The sequence below is a fragment of the Lissotriton vulgaris genome, chromosome 3_1, assembly GCF_964263255.1.
Source record: "Lissotriton vulgaris chromosome 3_1, aLisVul1.2, whole genome shotgun sequence".
In the NCBI taxonomy this organism is placed as follows: Eukaryota; Metazoa; Chordata; class Amphibia; order Caudata; family Salamandridae; genus Lissotriton; species Lissotriton vulgaris.
The window spans coordinates 376529727-376552321 of NC_141689.1; the positions used below are offsets into that span (position 1 = coordinate 376529727).

The 22595-nt window shown below is 42.0% G+C and overlaps 1 protein-coding gene across 1 annotated transcript in view; it reads right to left on the reverse strand.

Annotated features, from left to right (window-relative positions):
* Positions 1-22595, reverse strand: part of C3_1H5orf34 (chromosome 3_1 C5orf34 homolog) — a 377197-nt gene that overhangs the window by 35408 nt on the left and 319194 nt on the right. The window contains exons 9-10 of the mRNA XM_086962940.1: positions 9348-9518; positions 8270-8394 (exon numbers count right to left, since the gene is read on the reverse strand). Coding sequence (XP_086819066.1) covers positions 8270-8394; positions 9348-9518 — 296 coding nt within the window. The remainder of the gene's footprint in view (positions 1-8269; positions 8395-9347; positions 9519-22595) is intronic.

Genomic DNA, 22595 nt, shown 5'->3' on the forward strand with positions numbered 1-22595 from the left:
TCAAATGCAGGGAAAAGCCATCCCTTTGGTTTACGGAACAGCTCAAAGAAACCAAGTCCATCATAAGAACTGCTGAGAAAAAATGGCGAAAAAGTAAGGATGCTAATGATCGCAAGATCTATGAAACCCTGCACACTAGCTATATGAGGGAAATAAGAACAGCTAAGAGGAGGTATCTAGCAGATCGTATAGCTAAAGCTGAAAACTCCTCGAAAGAGCTTCACCATATTCTAAAAGAATTTACTTCCCAAAAAAATCCATCATCTACTCCCGACACTGTAGAATGGACTGAAGAACTTTCTAAATTTTTAGAGGACAAAATCACAACTATATGTGAATCCTTCAGCCCAGACTCTCTGCCTACATAGTACCGAGATCATGATCCTACTATTGAGAAATGTCTTTCTAGATGGACTACTTTTGAAATGTTTGATAAGGACACTATCATTAAAATAGGGCAAAAGATTAAATCAGGCTCCCCGTGTGATCAACTACCCCCGAAACTATTTACCTTACTTGCCCCGGCTCTAGTAGACTGTCTCACTAGCCTCCTTAACAAATCTCTGTCTGAAGCAGAGGTCCCAGAGATTTGGAAGGCGGCGAGAATAAGACCAATGTTGAAAAAATCAGGAGCTGATGTAAACAGCCATGTAAACTACCGACCCATCTCCTTGCTCCCGTATTTCGGGAAAATATTGGAAGCTTCTGTCAACAGACAGTTGGTCAAATATCTTGAAACGAATGACCTACTTGACCCATCACAGTCAGGTTTCCGCGCTGCTCACAGTACGGAGACAGCACTGGTGGAGGTCGTAGACAACATAAGAATTGCCTTGGACAAACACCAATCTTCCATTCTTGTCCTTTTGGATCTGTCTGCGGCTTTCGACACCATCTCCCATCATATTCTGATTCAGAGACTATGGGAGATTGGTGTCAGAGGGCAGGTATTGGAATGGTTCAAGAGCTACCTCTCAAACCGGACGACCACAGTTCAGAAAGGCAAAATCTTGGCCAGTACTCGGCCTGTAAAAAGGGGGGTGCCACAGGGCTCTATCCTGAGCCCCACGCTTTTTAATATTTATATGGCTCCCCTGGCCAAAGTAATCAGAGAATTCGGCTTCGATGTTATATCGTATGCCGATGATACTCAGATTCTAGCTACTTTTGGCCCGGACATTAATGAAACTAAAGACCGTCTGTTAAAAACCGTAAAAAACTGTCTGATGGAGGTGAAAAACTGGATGGGACAAAATCACCTACAGTTGAAAGGCAGCAAATCAGAGGTCATGTTGTTTGGTAAGGCCACTGGACATTGGACCCAGGACTGGTAGCCTACACAACTGGGCGAATGCCCAGTCCCAAAAAAATCAATCCGCAATCCAGGTCTCCACATGGATAATAAGCTTTCCATGAAAGCCCAGGTGAACCACATTGTTGGCACCTGCTTTGGCATCATGCGTAGCTTACGAAAGATCTTTAAGTGGATTCCAGCTGAAGCCCGTAAGCCCTTAGTACAAGGCCTTATTATAAACAGACTTGACTATGGCAATTCACTGTTACTTGCCACAAATGAATGTCACATCAGGAAGTTGCAGGTCCTGCAGAACACGGCAGCACGCCTTGTCCTGGACCTGCCTCGTAGATCCCCCTCTGTGCCATGCCTAAAAACTTTACACTGGCTTCCTGTGAAAAAACGGATCACGTTTAAAACATTATGTATGGTACATCAACATATGTATGGAAGGGGCCCAAAATATTGGACCATGAAACTCACATGGTACATGCCAAGGAGGCAGCTGAGATCAAGCACTGAATCATTACTCACCCCTTTGAGAATCCAAACGGCCAGAAATGGAGGTCGTGCTTTCTCCTATATGGCTCCATCTCTCTGGAACAAAATGCCTCTTAGCCTTCGCACAATTTCTGATCACACTAGCTTCCGAAAGAAGCTTAAGACCTGGCTTTTCTGCTAATCTCGCTACCTACCCTTCTGGTCAGAATCGTCTGCATGTGCCATGAGACTCCCTTGGACGCGATATGTGCGCAATAGAAATATCCTGACTTGACATCATAGGCCCACTCCCCAAGACAAGAAAGGGACACCAATACGTCCTTGTGATCGTGGACTACTCAACAAGGTTTCCGGAGGCCTTTCCGCTTACCTCCACCACCACCAGAAACGTAGCGGACAAAATGTTGGAGCTATTTACTAGGGAGGGATTCCCTAAGGAAGTTCTGACCGACCAGGGAACCCCCTTTGTGTCTCGCCTGATGAGAGAGGTGTGCCAGCTTCTACATATACACCATATCCAAACGGCCGTATACCATCCCCAAACGGACAAGACCACTCTGAGGAAAATGCTAGAGGTAAACGGAGCCGACTGGGACCAGATCCTGCCCTGTATGTCATACGTGGACAAAAACAAAGCAGCATGGGTTTCTCGTCATTCGAGCTACTATACGGACGTCAACCCCGCTCCCTGCTGGACATGACCAAGGAGGCTTGGGAGAAGGAGACCCCGGAAGAGACATTAAAGACCCTGGAGTATGTCCGTAACCATAGGTCCAAGCTGGGAAAGCTAAGAGACCTGGCCTTCGCCAATGTGGAAAAAAACCAGAGGAAGCAGAAAGCAGTATACGACAAAGGAAAAAAATGGCGTCGTTTACAGAAGGACGATTAGGCCTTGGTCCTCCTACCCTCGTCTACCCAAAAAATCAAAGCAGAATGGGGAGGTCCCTATAAGGTGGTCGACACTATTGGGAACACCAGTTACCGGCTGCAGATACATCCCCGGAAGACCCTGGTGTACCATATTAACATGCTGAAGAAATGGCTCGGAGCCCCACCAGCAGGGATACATCTGACCGTACCCAACCCTCCCGACGGATCCAACACCATCGACAAACTCGTGATCAATGAGGACCTAAGAGAGAACAAGAAGCGGGAACTGATGAACACATTGAAAGAACACGCCACATACCAGGAAAAACCACCTTGGCAGAACACCACATCCTGACCCTACCTGGTAAGACTGTCAAGATCCGTCCCTACCGGATACCAGAAGCCAGAAGGAAGGGGATCCGACAAGAAGTAGCAGAAATGCTGAGATTAGGTGTCATCCGGCCCTCCCGTAGCAACTGGTCAAGTCCCATTGTATTGATTCCCAAACCCGATGGGACGCAGAGGTTCTGCATGGACTTCCGAGCCCTTAACGAGATTTCCACCTTTGACGCCTATCCTATCCCTAGGATAGACAAACTCATACAGAAGTTAGGGGAAGCCAAATTCATGAGCACTATAGACCTCACCAAAGGATATTGGCAGGTTCCCCTGAAAGAGGAAGACCGACACAAGACGGCCTTTACAACCGAGGAGGGGCATTTCGAATTCACGGTGTTGCCCTTTGGACTACACGGTGCTCCTGCCACCTTTCAAAGGCTAATGAACAACATGCTAACCAACATCTCAGCATTCACATCCGCATATCTGGACGACATTGTTGTTTTTAGCCCTGACTCGGAGACCCATTTGGAACACTTGCACCGGGTCCTAGACACCCTTGAGAAGGCAGGCCTGAAAATCAATGCGAAGAAATCTAGAATGGCGTTTCAGAAAGTAAAATATCTAGGCTACGTACTTGGACACAGCCTTATCGAGCCCCAAATTGAGAAGTACGGGCTATCGCAGAGACACCGTTCCCCAGCACAAAAAAAGAAATGTGTGCGTTTTTGGGCCTTATCGGCTACTACAGACAATTCATTCCTCAGTTTGCTCAGCTAGCCGCCCCTCTCACCGAGACACTGAAGACTCGCGTAAAACAAACTGAATTGTCCACGCCAACCCCGATGTTGTTGGAAGCCTTCTCTGCCCTGAAACGTATGATCACATCGACCCCCATCCTATCCTCCCCTGACTTTTCGCGTCCCTTCTTCCTTCATATGGATGCATCCGATTATGGGATGGGGCTGTGCTATCGCAGGTGGGGGTGGATGGGCTGGATCATCCTATCCTGTACGTCAGCAGGAAGTTGTTCCCCAGGGAGCTCAGTTACCCTACAGTTGAAAAGGAATGTCTAGCGATAAACTGGGTGGTGGACAAGCTGGCTTACTATTTGGAGGGGCGTCCATTTACTCTTTATGCGGACCATGCGCCCCTTCTGTGGATGGCTCGCAACAAATCACAAAATCCCAGAGTGATGCGTTGGTTCTTGGCTCTTCAGCCCTATGCCTTCACGATATGTCACATGAAGGGAACTGACAATACGGGTGCTGATTTCCTCTCGAGGAATCCACTTCCCGAACGGAAGTGTCCAGGGGGGATGGTGTGTAACACGGTGGACCAACACGAGCCGCGCCCCCCTAATACCCGGCGCGACCCTATAACTTGTCACCCCCCCCCTCTTATCTCCTCAGCGTCTCCCGGAATGGACCCATGAAGAGAAATACAGCTGCGATAAGGAGGACGAGATCGGGCCCTTTAACTGGATGGGCGGTCGTATAAAGGAGCAGGAGTCACGAGTCCCGATAAACGTCAGCGGTGCTAATCCACAGGTGTGTTACTACACCGGAGGAGCGGACAGTGAATGGCAGAGTGGAGAGACGTGGAGCAAAGTGGAGATCGGAGCCGAGGAGTGCGCACCCCGAGGAACATCAGAGACGGAGGAGCCGCCAGGACGAGGTGAAGAACAGCACGGGAGGAAGGACGAGCCAAGGAGAAAGCCAGGAGGCCAACACTACGCGTCGCCCAGCCGCACACCAGGAGGGGTGTGGCTATCAGAGGTGCATACCCGTATCGTGGGCTGGGTGAGAAAGAAAGGCAAAAGCCTTACATAGACCAAACCTGTTTCCCGGGAACCCGCCCCTTCACCACTTGCACGTATAGAATACGGTTGTCCGCACTTACGGTTTCCCTCACACCCCCCCTTTGATATTGGTTCGTGCAGGACGTACTGATACTTGCCTCTTTGTGTTTCCCCTTTCACCGGTGGAACTTGTGCCAGAACGGAGCCGACCCGAAGGAGGAGCCCGATCTTACGAAGGGAGGAGGGACTACTCCGAAAGACCCGTCAAGAGCGAAGCCGATCCCCCAGACGAGGTGTCCCTCGCAAGACATGTACTGATTTGTTGTTTCCACGAATAAATCCTGCTAAAACTAAGACACATCTCCTGCCCTTTCCTACCCCGCATGTTACAGGGTCCTATATAAACACTCCAAGACGTGGGTAGATACTCAAGGGAGGTACATCTTTATTCAGGGTACTATCTATGAGGAACAGGTGATATTGGGTAGTGTCTATGCCCCCCACCATTGTCCTGGACGTTGGTTGAGCCCCTCACGACCCTATAGGCAGACATACCGGATGGGTTGGCAATTATAGGGGGTATTGGAATGATGTGATGGATATGGTTAGGGATAGATGGAGACAGGGAGGCCAGCCTACTGTTTGTAAACCCCTCAAAATATATTCCCTGGTGTCAGGGTTGGGCTGGGTGGATTCTTGGCGTAGGTTGCATAGGGAGGAACAGGGCTACACATATTTTTCAGCCGTACACAAATCCTTTTCAAGATTGGACTATATATTTGTGCCATCCGGTGCAGCTGGTAAAATGAGGGATGCAGGAATTCTCCCGAGGTGAATATCGGATCATTCTCCAGTTGCGCTTATGATGCAACTTGGCCCCGCAAAGTCACCCTTTCGATGGTGCCTCTCCCCCTGGAATTTGCAAGATGAGAAGTATAGAGAACATTTAGGGCAGGTAATCGATCAATATTTGGAGATTAAAGTAGGGTCAGTGGCAGCAGCTGAACCCCTATGGGAGGCAATGAAGTCGACCGTACGAGGCATTGATATCTCGTATTGCTCCGCGCCACGTCGGGCCCGAAAGGAGTCACTCCTGAGGCCCATATTATAGAACTTGATCGGGACTGTAGGGAGAAAAGGGGTGGCCTGGCGCATCGTCAGTTGCTGATGGCTAGATAAACTCATGCAGATAAGTTGATGGATGAGGCTCAATTGGCATGGTTGGCGTCCCGTAGTAGGATTTACCAGTGGGGGGACAAATCTAGAAAACTACTCCATCGTCTGTGCCATGGGGCCCAGCTCCCCTTTGTACTTCCTGGTATCTCAAAACCCGATGGAAAGACTCTCGGGGATCCCTCTTCGATTGCAGAGAGTTTTGCACATTACTATGCAGAACTTTACACCCAGAAGGAATCCCTACTAGTAGATCTGGTACACCACTTCATAGGGGACCTTCTGCCCTGGACCCTCTCTGATGAGGCTCGGGCAGAACTACGGAGGAGGAGGAGGAGTTGGGCTCAGCTCTAGGAGACCTTAACTCTGGGAAAGCCCCAGGCCCTAATGGGTACCCATGTGAGTTTTTTTTAGAGATATTCCACGAAATTGGGACCCCATCTACTTGGGGTAGGAGAGGAAGCACCGGAACACCGATGCCTCCTGCAGGACTGGAGGCATGCTGAGGTGGTTGTGTTTCATAAACCGGGTCAACCCCCAGATCAACACGCTTCATATCGCTCATCTCATTATTGAATATAGATGCTAAAATCTTGGCTAAGGCTCTGGCCAACTGCCTCCAATCCCATATCACTTCCTTGGTCCATCCCGGCCGGCTTCATGCCTCAGAGCGACGTGGCACAACATTTGTTGAGCACACATTGCCATTGCCACTATTCAGGGGCTGGATGTGCCAGCAGCACTCCTGTTGGCAGATATCGATCGGGCATTTGATTCCCTTAGCTGGACGTATTTATTTGCACTTCTAGATCGCCTTAATATGGGTACACATTTCTTATCCCATTTGAAATTGTGATACGGACCTCACAGCCTCGGTCCGTATCGCAGGTTCTGCCTCCTTCATTTTCTCTATTGGACGGGGTGTCCAGCAGGGTTGCCCATTGTCACCAATTATGTTTGCCTTAGCAATGGAGTCCTTGGCAGCTTGGGTTCGGATGGATGCGCAGGTGGCAGGTTTTGAGTGGGCCCAGGGACTGTCGGATCGCATCGCATTATATGTTGATGTCCTATTCTTCTCTTGACGGACATTAACAGAACAGGGCCAAGGCTGCTTCGTATCATGCAAATCTTTGGGGAATCTTCGGGTTTATAAATTCCTGTAAGTCCACTCTGTGGATTCTCCCCCCAATTTAATTCCCTAAACCGGGTATATTATACTAGGATCAGGCTGTGAAGGGCAGGCTTGGTTGCATCTCCAACTTGCCTACGATGCGGTCAGGAGGAGGGCACCTTATTTCACACAGTCTGGCAGTGTACAGCGATTGCCAAGTTTGGGCGGGGCTTTTGGCCTGTCTTGCAAAGGTGTTGGGGTGGGAGCTTCCCTTCTCGCCAAAATTAGTGCTTTTACATATCATGGAGGGTGTGGGAGGAAATATATTTATAAACACCACCTAATGCTATAGAAATTCACACTAGCTAAACAAGACATTGCACGTAAGTGGAAGGCAGAGGTCCCGCCTTCATTGTCAGCATGGAAAAATGGTCTTGATTTTAAATGGAAATGGCGGTTACTATCTTTAAAGCACAGTGTGCCCGCAAAAGCATTCCAAGATCTGGAAGTGACGGGCGGACTATAGAGGCCTCTATCTGGAGCCCATTTCTTCTGGAGATGCTACAGTTTTGGGATGAGTGCGCAGGACGGAGGTGTAAAGGACCAGTGGTTAAGCAGAAACTGTTATTGATGTGGTGGGAGTGGAGGCGATGCTGGAGATGCAGGGCAGGGTGCAATGGGTGGAGGGGGGGGGGTTATACTGGTTATGTATAATGGTTTTTCTTGAGAAATGTATATTTTAAATGTTATTGCAAATGTTTTGTACTTTACACTGTAGCAGATAGCCTCTGGGTTACAGAGCTCTGCATTGTTTTTGACACTTGACGCAATAAAATGTTTCTAAAAAAAAAATGTATCATACATCATGCATAACTACGTTCCTGCACTAGTTTTATTCCACAAGCAGATACAACAAATTCAAATTTGTGCTTGAACACAGAACTCAACAAACTTCGCTTATCCATGCACTTCCCCCCAATTTACTAATCCGCCCCTTGCCTGACCCGCACTGTGCACATGGGCTAGCATCCGCGGACAAACTTCGTCCTTTGGTACCTCTATCATCACTAGGTAACATTTGCACCTTCTCCATGGCGAGGACTGCACTAAAGAAATACACTCATAGGATTAAATTAAATACATTAGACTATTACTGAATTGTTGAATTTTCTTTAGATACCTTTCAAAAGGGCCTGGAAATTCTAGCTGGACGAGTTGGTGACATCCATCTGGAAAAATAATTTGGCACCAACCAGTTGTGGCATCTTGATGGTTTTGAGAAGTTGGTAAGGCAGATGTGTTCACCTTCAAAAATAGCAGACATGATACTTTCTTAGCAGCAACAAAGATATAAACGCACACGTGGCAACTTTCAAATATATCAAGAAAAACGTGAATTTGGTCTGTTTAAAAGCAAACAAGCACATGTTAACTGCATTTTTTGATCCACTATTTCTCCTCGCCCGCAGTGGCTAAAAAGTAATATTTACTTAAATGATTAACGGGCACATGCATGTAAAGAAAAACCGGTTGCAAACAGGCAGATTCTCAGAATCTTCCCCTTTGCAACTGGTATTTTTGCATTTGGGATGCATCATCAATTTAAGTAATCTCTAAATTGCAATAACTTAAATTGCAATTGCATTTAAGGAATCGCAAATTAAGATTCCTTAAATGCAATGCATTAAAGTAAAAAAATTAGCGATTTTGCTAATAGGGAGCGCATATTACCATGAAGTTGAACTTCATGGTAATTTGCAAAAACTTTGAAAAATGCACGTTTGTGCATTTTTCAAAGTATCATGTTGCGCACACACATGCCCTTAGGGCATGTGTGTCTGCAACATATGTGCACAGATCAATTTCAGGAGTGCAACAGGGTGTCCTTTTGACACCCTTGCAAATTGCGCATGCAATTTCCCATTCATTCCTATGAAATTTGGAATAAATGGGAAGTCATTCCTTATTTGCAACTCGCAATTTGCGAGTCGCAAATAAGGAACGTGTAGGAATCGCTATTTTTACAGCGATTCCTACATGCATTGGCTTTTGCGAGTCCTTAATTGAGATTCCTTAATTAACACAATTAAGGACTCGCAAAATCCTACCTTGATGCATGTGCCAGTTAGTGAACACATCATCAACGCTACAAACAATAAAAACATTTACAATTCTAGTCTTAATAGCAGCAGAAACTGTATCATTAATAACCTTAGCATTGGTGTGCATTTGTTTTGCCATTTAGAACGGATGCATACCTGTGATCCTGTAAGGCACGAGGTAAAATTCCAATCCATGTGCAGGGTGAGGCCATCAAAAAAGTCTGCGATCACTCGGTTATCAGAATAAGCTGAAAATCTTCCCAAGCTTTCAAGAGTGGCTTTCTGCAAAATTATCGGGTGCTCAGCAGGGCGATCAGCAGCAGACACCTGTTGTAGGGACATGTAATGCTTAAGTTAGTTGCAACCAGGTCTACATGTGTCACTGGAACCAATGAGGAGGAAATCACTATTCCAGAAAACTAGTTCACGGCTAGTGGTTAGTTGAGTCTAAGGGTCCTGGTTTTACAGTCTGCCCGACCATGCTCTTGAAACATAGGGAAAGTCTAGCAAACCTGCTCATCTTACTGTCAAGTTTCACAACCGGAAACTGGATGTTTTTTATTGGGGTTTCAAAGCAGAAATCAAACATAGTTAACAAGACAGGCAGAGTGAAACAATAGTCCACGACCCCCTGGCCACACATCAACAAAAGAATGATCTTGACAATCCATGGAGCCCAAAATAGTCCCACCAACTACCACATATCCTACGATGTTTATGTGGGCAGCCACGTGCTGTGTGCACTGATTCCTTTATTTTAGAGCACCAGTTCATAGCCCGCTGCCAAACCTGCAAACCCGGAGCAGCAGTCAAAGTATAGTTCCGGGCTATATCCCACTTACCAAGCAGAGTTCCCAGCCCCACAAGACATCTCACAGATGGCTTTCCACCCAGGTCATCCAACAATCCCAGGAAAGCAACCTGGGCTGAGCAATCAACTGGTCTGGCAAGCATCCCAACAGAAAATCCAGGCGAACCAGTACCCATGTATGTGGGGCACGACCAGACTACAAGGTTAAAATCTGCTGAGTCTGCTCCACATCTATGGCATGTGGACGTTGGTAGCTTACTGGCCTACCATAACCGCAACTACGTTAGGTTTATAGTGTGCAGTACATTCACTGTGATCCAGCGCTCATATATAAAAACTGTCTCACCAACGCTATCTATTACCCCAATACTCACCATTAATTATGAAACACTCAAACAGGCCCATAACACCAATGAGACAATTTTTGAGCAACTGAATCTAATGGTTTGATTTATAAAACTACTCACACTATATCTACAATATTATTTACAACTGCAGTTTTCATCTTTTACCATGGATTTAAACATATATCATTTATTAAACCAAATAATTTATGGCGATTGGATCAAGTGATAGTAACTAGACCATGAATAAACAAGACCAGCTTGTCTTTTCGAATCCATTTTTTATTGACTTTATTCTTCATAAAGAAAGAGTATTTTCGTTTAGAATACCTTTATTTTAAAAGCAAATAAGAAAGCAGCATTTTTATTAGGCAATGAATTAATGAACTGACATTTATTAAAGCAAGATCAGAAACATGAAGTATTAACTATTAACAGTTTCCATAGCCTAATTCTATTTCCCTGTCTATGTCTCACTTCACCTGAAAAGAAGAAGATTAATTAGAGACTGCTGTCCTTACGTGTGCCAAAAGTCCATCAGCACGTCATTCAGGAATCGGGAAGCAAGAGTTTTTTTCCCTGCTCATGATGTCAGGTTTTATACCTTTTCCCTATCTAAAACTCTCTACATTCTATCAGCAAAGTTCAGATCTTTCATTGGTTGAGCCATGTCAGTCCACCATTAGGTCATCATTGAATTTTACCAAGTCCGGGCTTCACATAAGCCCATTGTCTCTTTCTTCCGTGACATTTGGCTTCCTCAAAAATGTAACTTTCCTCTTCGAGTACTGTACTTTTTACTTCCTAACCTTGGCAGACAATCGCAGATCCTGTCCTTGGGCCTTCTCTCCGAGAGCACATTTCATTCAAGCAAAAGTCTTTTTCCTTTTATTAAAAATGTTTTATGCAGCAAAAATCTCCATTGCCTAAATACAAGGCTCCACTCTGGACAGGTTTCTTTCACGTCTGCATCTCTGTCAGCCTTATTTTTCCGAGGCACTTTTTAGGCCTCACTTTGGAAACTATTATTAAACAAACACAAGACATCAATTAATTAAAGAATTGAGACCCATTCTGTTACCCGCCCCTTCTAATAATTAACCAGGTTAATTATGTTACCTAGCAGAAGCACATGAATGCAGCATTATATCAACTTTTTTTCTTCAGGAACTGCACGAACTCCAAAGGCTTTTGTCACAAAAGACATAACATAAGCACATATAATAAGCACATGCCATTAGTTAAACAGCCGCATTTAATACTGACAAAGACAATAGACAAAGTTAGTTTATTATTTTCTTCTTCGCGTATGCAACATAAAGCACATAAGTTAATCCTGCGTATAATGTTTGCAATTTTAAACTAAGTTGATTAATACTTTTCACCACATGCTTATTAGTCAAGTTATATATTATGGGAAATTAACTTCACAGGTTAGAACACAATTTTGCTCTTCACCCTGCTCCATCTACTCCCTCATCTGGTGATTTCAAAATCACCAAACAATACCCAAAAATGTATACATTTTAATCCCACGAACATGTTTTGGACTTTCTTAATATTATTATTTCTAAACTTTAGACTCATCTGTTTTTCTGCATTTTTCATATTGTGCTCTTCGAAACTCTTCCAATTCTATCTCTTTTTCTTTCTCCTTTCTGAGTTTGTAAATTCTTTTCTTTTCTATTAAGTGTTTTCTTCTCTTGTGTATCATGCAACTAATTTTAAACAAAAGTGTTATTATAGCTATGACTATTAAAGAAAAAACTATTTTACCTATAATTGAACTACCAATCTCTTGAAACCAGCGTTTAATTGTTGCAAATCTTTTAGCCAAGCGTTCCGAAAAACTTTCATCTTCTATAGGCACTATTTCACTATGTATCTCAGTAATGTTTCTTATATACATCTCTATATTCTGACTCTTATCAGGAATATATGTGCAGCAGTGTTGAACATGCAATATCCCACAGACTCCACCCTCTTTAGCTACCAGAATGTCTAACGCAAGACAGTTCTGCATTACCATGGATCTCATGGCAACAAGTTCTGTGTCAACTAATTGGAATCCTCCTGCAGTATCTGTTGACAATCTGTCAACAATTGTGGACAATTTTCTAATTTTATTTTGCATTCAGGGTTATTCCTACCATGGGTATTAACGCACCAAAAGCTTTCTCTTCTAAATCTACTCAGGTGATTACCAATTTCAAATGAACCTTTTGCATTTCTATCTACATGAACATTTTTTGGAAAAACTAAACCCACAAAACCAGTGGTCGGGAAGACAATAATAAGCTTTATCCCCACAAATAAAATAAATTCCAGGAAAAATTGGATCTATGCCTCCTTTAAATCCCCAACCCCCTACAATACGATAGGTATCTACACATTGACTTGCACCAACGAAGTAGTTATCAAATTGAGTATTATCTCTCCTTATACAGAATTTTCCACTAACAGGTTTATCTATATGAATTGCGACATTAACATTTCCACCATTAAGCTTTTCATCTTCTAATTGCCAAAATTTAGACTCAGTCTGTTTCATCATCTCGTTTCGCTTATAAATTGCCCTCCTCTCTTCCACCATATTTAAAAATGTTTTCTCTTCTGTTCTCAATTTACATGTTAAATTATTTTTAAAAGCATATTCATATGTTAGTTAATTAGTTACTAAGAAAAATTCCCTCATCTGTTTAGCATATTTTACTTTATTCAAGCTTTCTACAATTTTTAAATTTGCAAAAATGTCATCAAAGTCTGAATAATAGTATTCCAGACGTCCAGTTTTATAAAACAAACTAGCTATTACACTACATGTCACACCGTAAGTAAGAGGAAGCATATTATAAGTGACGCCCTCTGACACAGAAGTTGGTAATTTCACGCAAACATAACCGTCCTTTGCATTCATCACCTTAACGTATTCAGATAAAAGTCTTGAAAAAGTATTTCTAGAAAAATCTCCCACAGATCTATCTTGATGAATCTCTGGTTTATGTACAATGACCTTATTCGGGTCAACAATCTTGTCATGATTGACCACAGCTTTACTAGTCATATTAGCTTTATACATCTCTTTATCTATTCCAAAAGGAAAAATTACAGCTAAAATTAACCAAACTAAAATTATTAGAACTACACATATTGAAGACAATTTGCAACATCTTTTAAGAATTGAGCATCTCCAGTTATTATTATAAGAAGGCATCTTTACTAAAAAATAAAAATAAAAAAATTGACAAAAAATCACTAAATCACTAAATAAATCACTAAATATACCCCCCTATTTTTCTTTTTTTTATATATATCAGATGATTTTATTACTTTTCTTCAACCTTATGTCTTACATTAAATGTGTTTTCCAGCTAACACAATTTCTTCGACCTTGTGTCTCCTAACACAATTTTTTCGACCTTGTGTCACTTCACAGAAAATCAGTCATTATCACTTTCTCCATCTAAATTGATCTGACTACTACTAATTTCTATTACTGGTGGAATCACTATGTAGGACCACTCAGGTGACTTATATTTCTGATTTGATTTAATTGTTCTCTTTGTCCTATTATTGATTTTGGCCGCCATAAGTGTGGCAGGGTATGCTCAGACGTGAGTCGCTTGCTCACTTTGCCACTGGATTCAAGCAAGCCGGGCTGAAGACGGCTGGAATGCCAGACACCGGTCCTCGGAAGCTTGTTTCCGGTCCACGGAAGACATGGCTTGGCAGTTTGGGCTGGACTGTTCCCATGAGGCACAGGGTCAGACTGATTTGCACATAGCCATGTCTGAACTAGGGTGGCAGAGTGGGCTAAAGAACGGTGATGGATTAAAACCAGATCTTTTGACTGGGTTGAGTGTTTGATTGACTCAGATGCTCCGTCCATCACCACCCCCTTTTGTACCACTTTTGGCCGCCATAAGTGTGGCAGGGTATGCTCAGACGTGAGTCCCTTGCTCACTTTGCCACTGGACTCAAGCAAGCCTGGCTGAAGACGGCTGGAATGCCAGAAACCGGTCCTCGGAAGCTTGTTTCCGGTCCACGGAAGACATGGCTTGGCAGTTCGGGCTGGACTGTTCCCATGAGGCACAGGGTCAGAGTGATTTGCACATAGCCATGTCTGAACTGGGGTGGCAGAGTGGGCTAAAGAACGGTGATGGATTAAAACCAGATCTTTTGACTGGGTGTGAGTGTTTGATTGACTCAGATGCTCCGTCCATCACCACCCCCTTTTGTACCACTTTTGGCCGCAATAAGTGTGGCAGGGTATGCTCAGACGTGAGTCCCTTGCTCACTTTGCCACTGAACTCAAGCAAGCCTGGCTGAAGACGGCTGGAATGCCAGAAACCGGTCCTCGGAAGCTTGTTTCCGGTCCACGGAAGACATGGCTTGGCAGTTCGGGCTGGATTGTTCCCATGAGGCACAGGGTCAGACTGATTTGCACATAGCCATGTCTGAACTGGGGTGGCAGAGTGGGCTAAAGATTGGTGATGGATTAAAACCAGATCTTTTGACTGGGTGTGAGTGTTTCATTGACTCAGATGCTCCGTCCATCACCACCCCCTTTTGTACCTATATTGATCACTTCTATTCTTTTCTCCGTTTGCTTTTTCTTATTCAAGTCTTCTTCTTTTTGACTTGAAATCTCATTTACCTGTTCTTTTGCTCTATTCACTAATTTGAATTTCAGGACTTCGTTTTCACTTGGCCAATCGTCTCCTTTTCGTGTTAACCTCATTTTTGGTTCTGTCAGGTTATATTCCACTCTCCAAGATCTTTTCCTTGATCTTCTCACTTTTGATTCATCTCCACTGTCATCTGTTTCACTTTCTGTGTTATCAGCTGATTCATCGATTATCAGTTTTTCTGTATCAGAGTCTTCTTCAAATTCAGGCACTTCTTTACTCAACAGTTTCACTTTGTTAGGAACAGCATCCTTATAGCTGGTACTTGGAATTTCATCTTCTTCTTCTTCGATTACTTCCAATCCACCAGTTTCAGAATTTTCGTTCCTTCTTCCAACGATTCTAATCTGCTTTTCAATACTTTCCTGATCTTGATTTTGAATCACTTCTTGTTCAGTTTGCTCTTCTGCTACTTGATCTAGCAGATCATTTTCATTTTCCTCAGAATCTTGTATCACAACTTCATTATTCTCTTCATTTATGAGGCAACAAGCTGGCAGGGTAGCCTCTGTCTGCTTTTTCATATTGAAGTGGCTGAAAAAAATGCTGTGGATGCTCCCTTTGCCCACTCAAAGAACGGTAGTCCAAGCCCTCATTACATCCAGGCTCGATTACGGTAACGTTATATATTTAGGAGTGGGAAAGGAAGTATTACACAGGTTACAGGTAACTCAAAATGCTGCCGCCAGACTGCTTTGTAATCTCCCAGATAGAACATCTGCCTCAGCTGCACTACGTGATTTGCATTGGTTGAAGATTGAGAACCGCATTAAGTTTAAAACTCTTTGCTATATGCATTGGATTAATGCAGGAGTGGCACCGCACTATCTTCAGGCGCTAGTGCATCAATATCACCCCTCGAGATCACTCCGTTCTGCTAATCAACACAACTATCAAATTCCGAGGATCAAAAGTTCAAGAATGAGGGGACGTTCTTTTTCCTATTTGGCCCCAGTACTCTGGAACTCAATTCCCTTCTCGTTGCGTATCGAACCACAATACCAGAAGTTTCGTAAGGACTTAAAAACATGGCTTTTTAACCAATAGACTATGCCCCACTTTATATCTGTTCCCTTTCATATATCTTTAGCGTTCTTAGCGCCGGGAAACCTTCGGGTAGCTGTTGCGCTGTATAAAATTAAATTAATAATAATAGTAATAATAATAATTTAACGCTTCATTCGCATTTGAATCTTCCAGATCTCGACTTTCTTGTCGATCTTCAGTATCTGGATTTTTGTCAGGTTCTTCTTCTGAATCGGAATCAGCTGTTGTATCACCTTCTTCGTCAGTATTTTCAGGTGGAGGGACTCGTATGGTACGACTAGCATGAATCCATCTTTTCAGTCCCCTACACATTATTGCATTTGCTGTGACTAGTATTACCTGCCTTGCCTTCTGCCACCTTGGTACTAGGCAATGCCTTCTTCGATGTACCTTTGTTCTCACCCAGTCTCCTGGCAAAAGATCATGAGCTTGTTCTTTCTCTTTTGAAAGTACTGCAGTTCCTAACTGGTGGAACACAGAAGTCAAAAGTGAAGAACTGTAGAAAAGATCAGGGGTGCACTCAGACATTAAATAAGACCTTAAACAATTTACTCCAAGGGTGCTACACTACGGTATTGTGTTGGCTACACAATGTGTGAACAAAAAGCAACAGTAGTTGAGAAACTACTGGTAGTGAGCACTGTTCCTATCGGAAACAAAGCTGTTTTCCAAACTATAATGAAGCTACCAACTCAAAATTTGACTGAATTCGTTATCAGTATGTGAAAGAATTTAATTATTGTATTCTACATGCATACAATTGTTTTAGATATTGATAATCCATCAGTATCTTATAATTCGAAAATACACATAACCAACATGTGTCATTGTCTCAATCAATTGAAAATGATACTAATACAAATGTATTCTAACCAAATACGTTCACTGTACCACATATGTGAACAAATTGCTAGCCAAACGTTCATTATTGAATAACCATATTTACAAAATTGTTTTAAGACTTTGGCAGTGCCCAATGCATTTCGGGACCCTTCGGTACCCTTCTTCAGGGGAAAAATCCTGCAATGAAAAACATGAATCACAAATCTATAACCACAAATACATGATTGAAGATACATAGATACACTAGATTAATAAGAAAAACATTTGACACTCATGGGGGGATACTATTGATGTAGGAAACCTACTAATGAGCTAGGAAACTAGAATTAAAGGAGACCATAAATAATATTGGAAATATACATGTAGCAATGCTTAATCAACAGCTGAATTGATCGATCCCTGGTTTGCCTAAATTTATCCAAAAATAGCTATAATGAAAAGACAAGTGTCTAGTAATCAAGGGTTACCATGAGTAGCTTATAATGTTGCTCTTAGGTTGGTGTGTGGTCATAATTAAAGTACAATGGGGTGCTACTTTGGAACTATAGTCTCTCTAACCATGCAAGGTTATCACTGGAGAAGTTATAACCGTAAATATTACGTATATATAACATGCTGCACATCTACCTAAATGAGCCAAGATGTAATCAGAAAGATGATGTACAGAAGATAGCTATGTTAATGCCAAACATGAGGCATTGGAGATAATGGTCTTCAGTCTGTGTAATCTCTGTATATACAATACATACTACATTAAAGGAGTTGCCCAGTCGAAGTGATGGTAATGCAATATAACAGACCCCACGTACCGTCACTATAATACGTTGCACTAAGTCGAAACAGATGGAAACTCCTGGCTGTCACTCACTAGGTGCTGCTGAAGTACGGTCAGACAAATATCTGTGTTGAAACAAGTAATATAAACAACTACTCTGTAGCTCTCAATATTTTTGGTGGTAGTCATCTCATGAAGTAAGTCGCGTACCTTACCTCGAGCAAAAGCTCGTTTCACATACGCGCTGTGCCCATATAATCACTATATTGTGGTGCAGAAGAAATGAAGATCTTCTTCTATGTTTCCCATCAATTTTGGTTTATTATAATTACCTTTAAATTTCCCTTGATTCTGATCAACATTTGTATTTAAAGTTGCTATCTGTTGTTCAGCCACTTTTACCTGTTCCCACATAGCTTTTTCTTTCAGCTTCTTTTGTTTCGCATCTAATTCATCACTACAGTATTTTGCTTTTCTCAAAATATCATCCACTGTGAGTGACTGCCAACCAACAATCCCAGATCTTATCATCTCACCAATTTCAGGTCTTAAACCATATACAAATCTGTATATGAAATGGCTCATATCTTTATCACTCAGGTGCTCATAACTACTGTATTGTTTAAATACCAGCAGCAATCTTTCATAGCATGAATGCACTGATTCTTTCGGCTCTTGGGTTGTTCTGTCTATTTTAACCCAATCCACTTCTTTTGGGGGAATCTTGTTTTTCAAAAACACAATTACTTTAGCATACATTTTCATTACATCTGATGAAGGGGGACCTGTTACCTTATCTCGAGAAAGTTCTTCTCTAGGCCAATCTATGGAAATTTTACATTCCGTCCACAGATCTGATGGGACAACTATGTCAAAGAATCCATCAAGATCAACCCACAGGACTTTTGAAACTTTCACAAATCGGTCTACCTGTCGATACCATTCTATAGGTTTTTCTCTCAATCGGGGAAAATCATTGGTGAACATCAAAATGTCCTGCCTTGTCCAAGGAACATGCACATAGCCTCCTCCTGCTATCTCTCTCATTGGAAATTCTTTTGCTTCTTTTTCTTTTTCTCTGATAGAATAAGCTGCGGTTATTGTGTCTGCATCTTTTTTCTTTGCCCACTTTGCTCTCCATTTACTTAATTCACCCCATTTTCACAGGATCACAATTAAATCTTTTATATGAGTGATTCTTCCTGCTGTGTTCAAATGTCTTTTTCAGTAAAATCCACTCTATAATTTGTCTGCAAACTCTTCTGCTTGCTTAAATCTATTTCTAATTCAAAAGCCATTTCCTCTAATTGGTCATATTTGTTTTTCGTTTTCCATGTTATGCTTTTGCAAATGAATAATAATTCATCAGCCTTATATGTTTTTAATCTGCCAGTTCCAATTGTTCCAATTATTAATTCCTCTATGTCTGCTTTCAATTTTGCAACATCAAATGATTTACATTCTGGGCTTTGTATTAAACTTTTTACTGGAGATCCAGAATCAGATTCTGCACCAGTTGGGGTTTTACATGACAAACTTTGATTAAAAGTTAAGTCAGGCATCAATTTTTCTCGATGTATTTCGCTTAAATCTGAATAAAAATTTTCAGTTACTTTCTGTATTTTTGAATTTAATGGGACAGTTAAAGCTGAATGTCTAATTTCTTTTTGATCAAACACTGGGAGAACAGGTCCAATTGTTACAGGCACTGTTACTGCTTCCATGCTTTTAGTTAACTGCTGTATTATGTCATTCGCAGAACAAATGTATTCTGAAGTATCTGGCAATCCCTCATATCTTTCTGTTCTATTTCCATTTCTTGGGGTTTCATTTCTTTGAACAGAAGTTTCAGTTAAATTACTATTTTCTCCTGATATACTCGAATTACATCCTGTTTCTACCCTCTCAGGTGTTTTTCTGAAACTTTGATTTGTCTCTGGAGATGTCTCTACCCTTTCAGGCGTTCTTTTAAAATTCAAATTTATTTCGGGAGATGTCTCATTAATTATTTCCCTTGGAGGGGCACTTGGGACACTTGGAGAAGTCCATGTACAAACTGGTTTATAAGGTGGTGGCTTTCTGGTATAGATTTCTTCTAATACTGCATCTTCTGAATCACTTTCCTCTCTAACATGTTTTTTCTTTTGGGAACCCGTTTTACCAGATGTCTCATCAATTAGTCTCACTGGGTATAAACCATCACACATGTCTGCCTTTCTCCATCGACGTATTCTATCCTCATGTGTTTCTCTATCAAAACCTAATCCTGTTCGCTTTAGTATGCCTCTACTTTCTCGTTCTAATTCAAACATTTCCTCCTCCCATTCAACTAAAGCTTCAAATTAAGTATCTATTTTCTTCAGGAACTGCACGAACTCCAAAGGCTTTTGTCACAAAAGACATAACATAAGCACATATAAGAAGCACATGCCATTAGTTAAACAGCCGCATTTAATACTGACAAAGACGATAGACAAAGTTAGTTTATTATTTTCTTCTTCGCGTATGCAACATAAAGCACATAAGTTAATCCCGCGTATGTTTGCAATTTTAAACTAAGTTGATTAATACTTTTCACCACATGCTTATTAGTCAAGTTATATACTATGGGAAATTAACTTCACAGGTTAGAACAAAATTTTGCTCTTCACCCTGCTCCATCAACTGTAATCATTTGAAGTTGAAGTCTAGGGGCCATAAGCACCTCCCTCCATTCCCCATCCTCTAAGGCACCCACCCAGGATTCTCACCATTGGCAGAGGGTGGCAAGCAAATCAGGAGAGTTGATCCCCATAGAGTGGTAAATCTAGGAGACCCCACCCTGCCCCAGGGAAGGCATGAGAACCTTAACCTCTATGGGACTGATTTTTAGGGCCCCCTAAAGAGAGGACTGATGAGATGACAGGGCTTGGCAGAGCTGCAAGAAACAGAAAAACTGGGAGTGGTGCAGTTGGAAGTCAGTCTGCAAGTTGGAGAAGCCTTGCATATGGGTGCCATACCACAAGTCTCCCAGACGTGAGATACCGATCAGATTGCACCTCCCACACCCCTCCAGGCCACCCACTTGATTAAGCAGTGCACCCTAGAGGGGTTCTGGAGAGTGACCCTACCCCCAACTGACACACTTCGAAAATCACCTTACTTAAGTCCAGCAGGGATCGATGACCTGTACAGGTGATCTACGATCGCATCCCACAACAGTGGCGACATTCCCACACTGTATGTCGGGTCCTCTCGTCCACCATGAAGTCAGTCGTTCAGAACCACAAACTGGGAAGCTCAGTAAGAGAGTTGCCGGTCAGCCACCGACAGGCCACTGTCTTTTTTTTTTTTAATCATGTTTTTATTCAGGACTTGACAATTCATTTGTCACATAAATTTCAAAAAAACACAAAGTCGAAGAAAAAAACACAATGATCTGCTGAAGAACAAATATTACATTCTCTCTGAACAAAGGGATAAGACCTAAAAAAAGAAATTTCGTATCCAGAAACAAACATATAAATTTAATCAAAAAATGTCCCCCATATTTTTTCAAATTTACGCAGTCCCCCAATCCTTTGTGCATAAATATATTCGCTTTTCCTTACTCTCTTCGTTTTCCCATACCATTCATCCAAAGATGGTACCACATCTGTTTTCCAATACTTGAGAATCAGTGATCTGCCAACCGCTATTATAATATATATCAGTTTTGCCTGTGACTCGACCAGATTAAGCTCTGGATCAATACCAAATATGATCAGTCTTTCATAATTAATAATCGTAAAGTGCATATGAAGTGAAAGCAAAGAAAAGATGCCCTCCCAGAAGGCCTCTATTCTGGGGCATAAGGCTACTATATGAGAACAATTAGCCAAATCTGGTCGAGAACACCTAAAACAGATAAAAGAAGTATTACAGAACATTTTAGCAAGAACTGCAGGAGTGTGATATAACAGCCATTTACTAAAAAACAACATTCGCCTCCAGTTGGCGCCTCTCAATACAGAGAAATTAAACTTATTTAACGTTTTCCACATATTCACTGTTAAGTTGAGACTTTCATGTTTCTGCCATTTTTTAGTTGCTTTAGTACTCAAATCCTCCTCTCTACTCTGTGCTAGTTTTCCTCTCCATTTCCTGATTTTATAAATAATGAAGACCAAAAGATATCATTAGATAAATCGGAGGCTCGACTAATCTGAACTAGGTCATTTTGAACCAAAACTTTATATAAAAGATTATATGAACCCCTAAGAAGAAAGTTTCCCCCTATAAGAGAGAACATCTCGTTAGGAGTTAACCAAGCATCATTTTCCACAAAATTTAATAGTGAAGTGAACCCCAGTCTGACCCAATTTTGTATAATTTCTGGCCCCATTTTTACCCCCAAACCAGTAATAGCATCACTGAATGGAGTTTTAAGGCTAAAGAGAGAAAGAGAGTATCTCTTCAACATGGCGTCTCGTTTTTTGAAAAACCAATTTAATACCTTGTATCTGACTAGTTTGGGGGATTTGGGTATGGATAATGGAGATGAGATTTTGATTTCTTTACAAATTGTTTCAAAAAAGAAATTAATAAACAGTCCTTGATTTAACATTAAATGTTTGAATCTTGAGAGATACTGCGCAAAATACGCAAAGTAATATTCTCTAAGGTTTGGGAGAGCGAGACCACCTTGATCTTTATCTGCATATAAAGTATTAATGGCAATTTGAGGTGTCTTTTTAGCCCAGACAAAAGCTGATAACATGGATTCAATTTTGGAAAAAAAGGATCCTGGTAATGAACATGGGATAGTGGAAAACAAAAAGTTGAATAGGGGGAGGACAGACATCTTGATTAAAGCCACTCGGCCTAAAATAGACAAGGGTAAGGTATTCCAACGTGACAACAGATCCCGGACTTTTT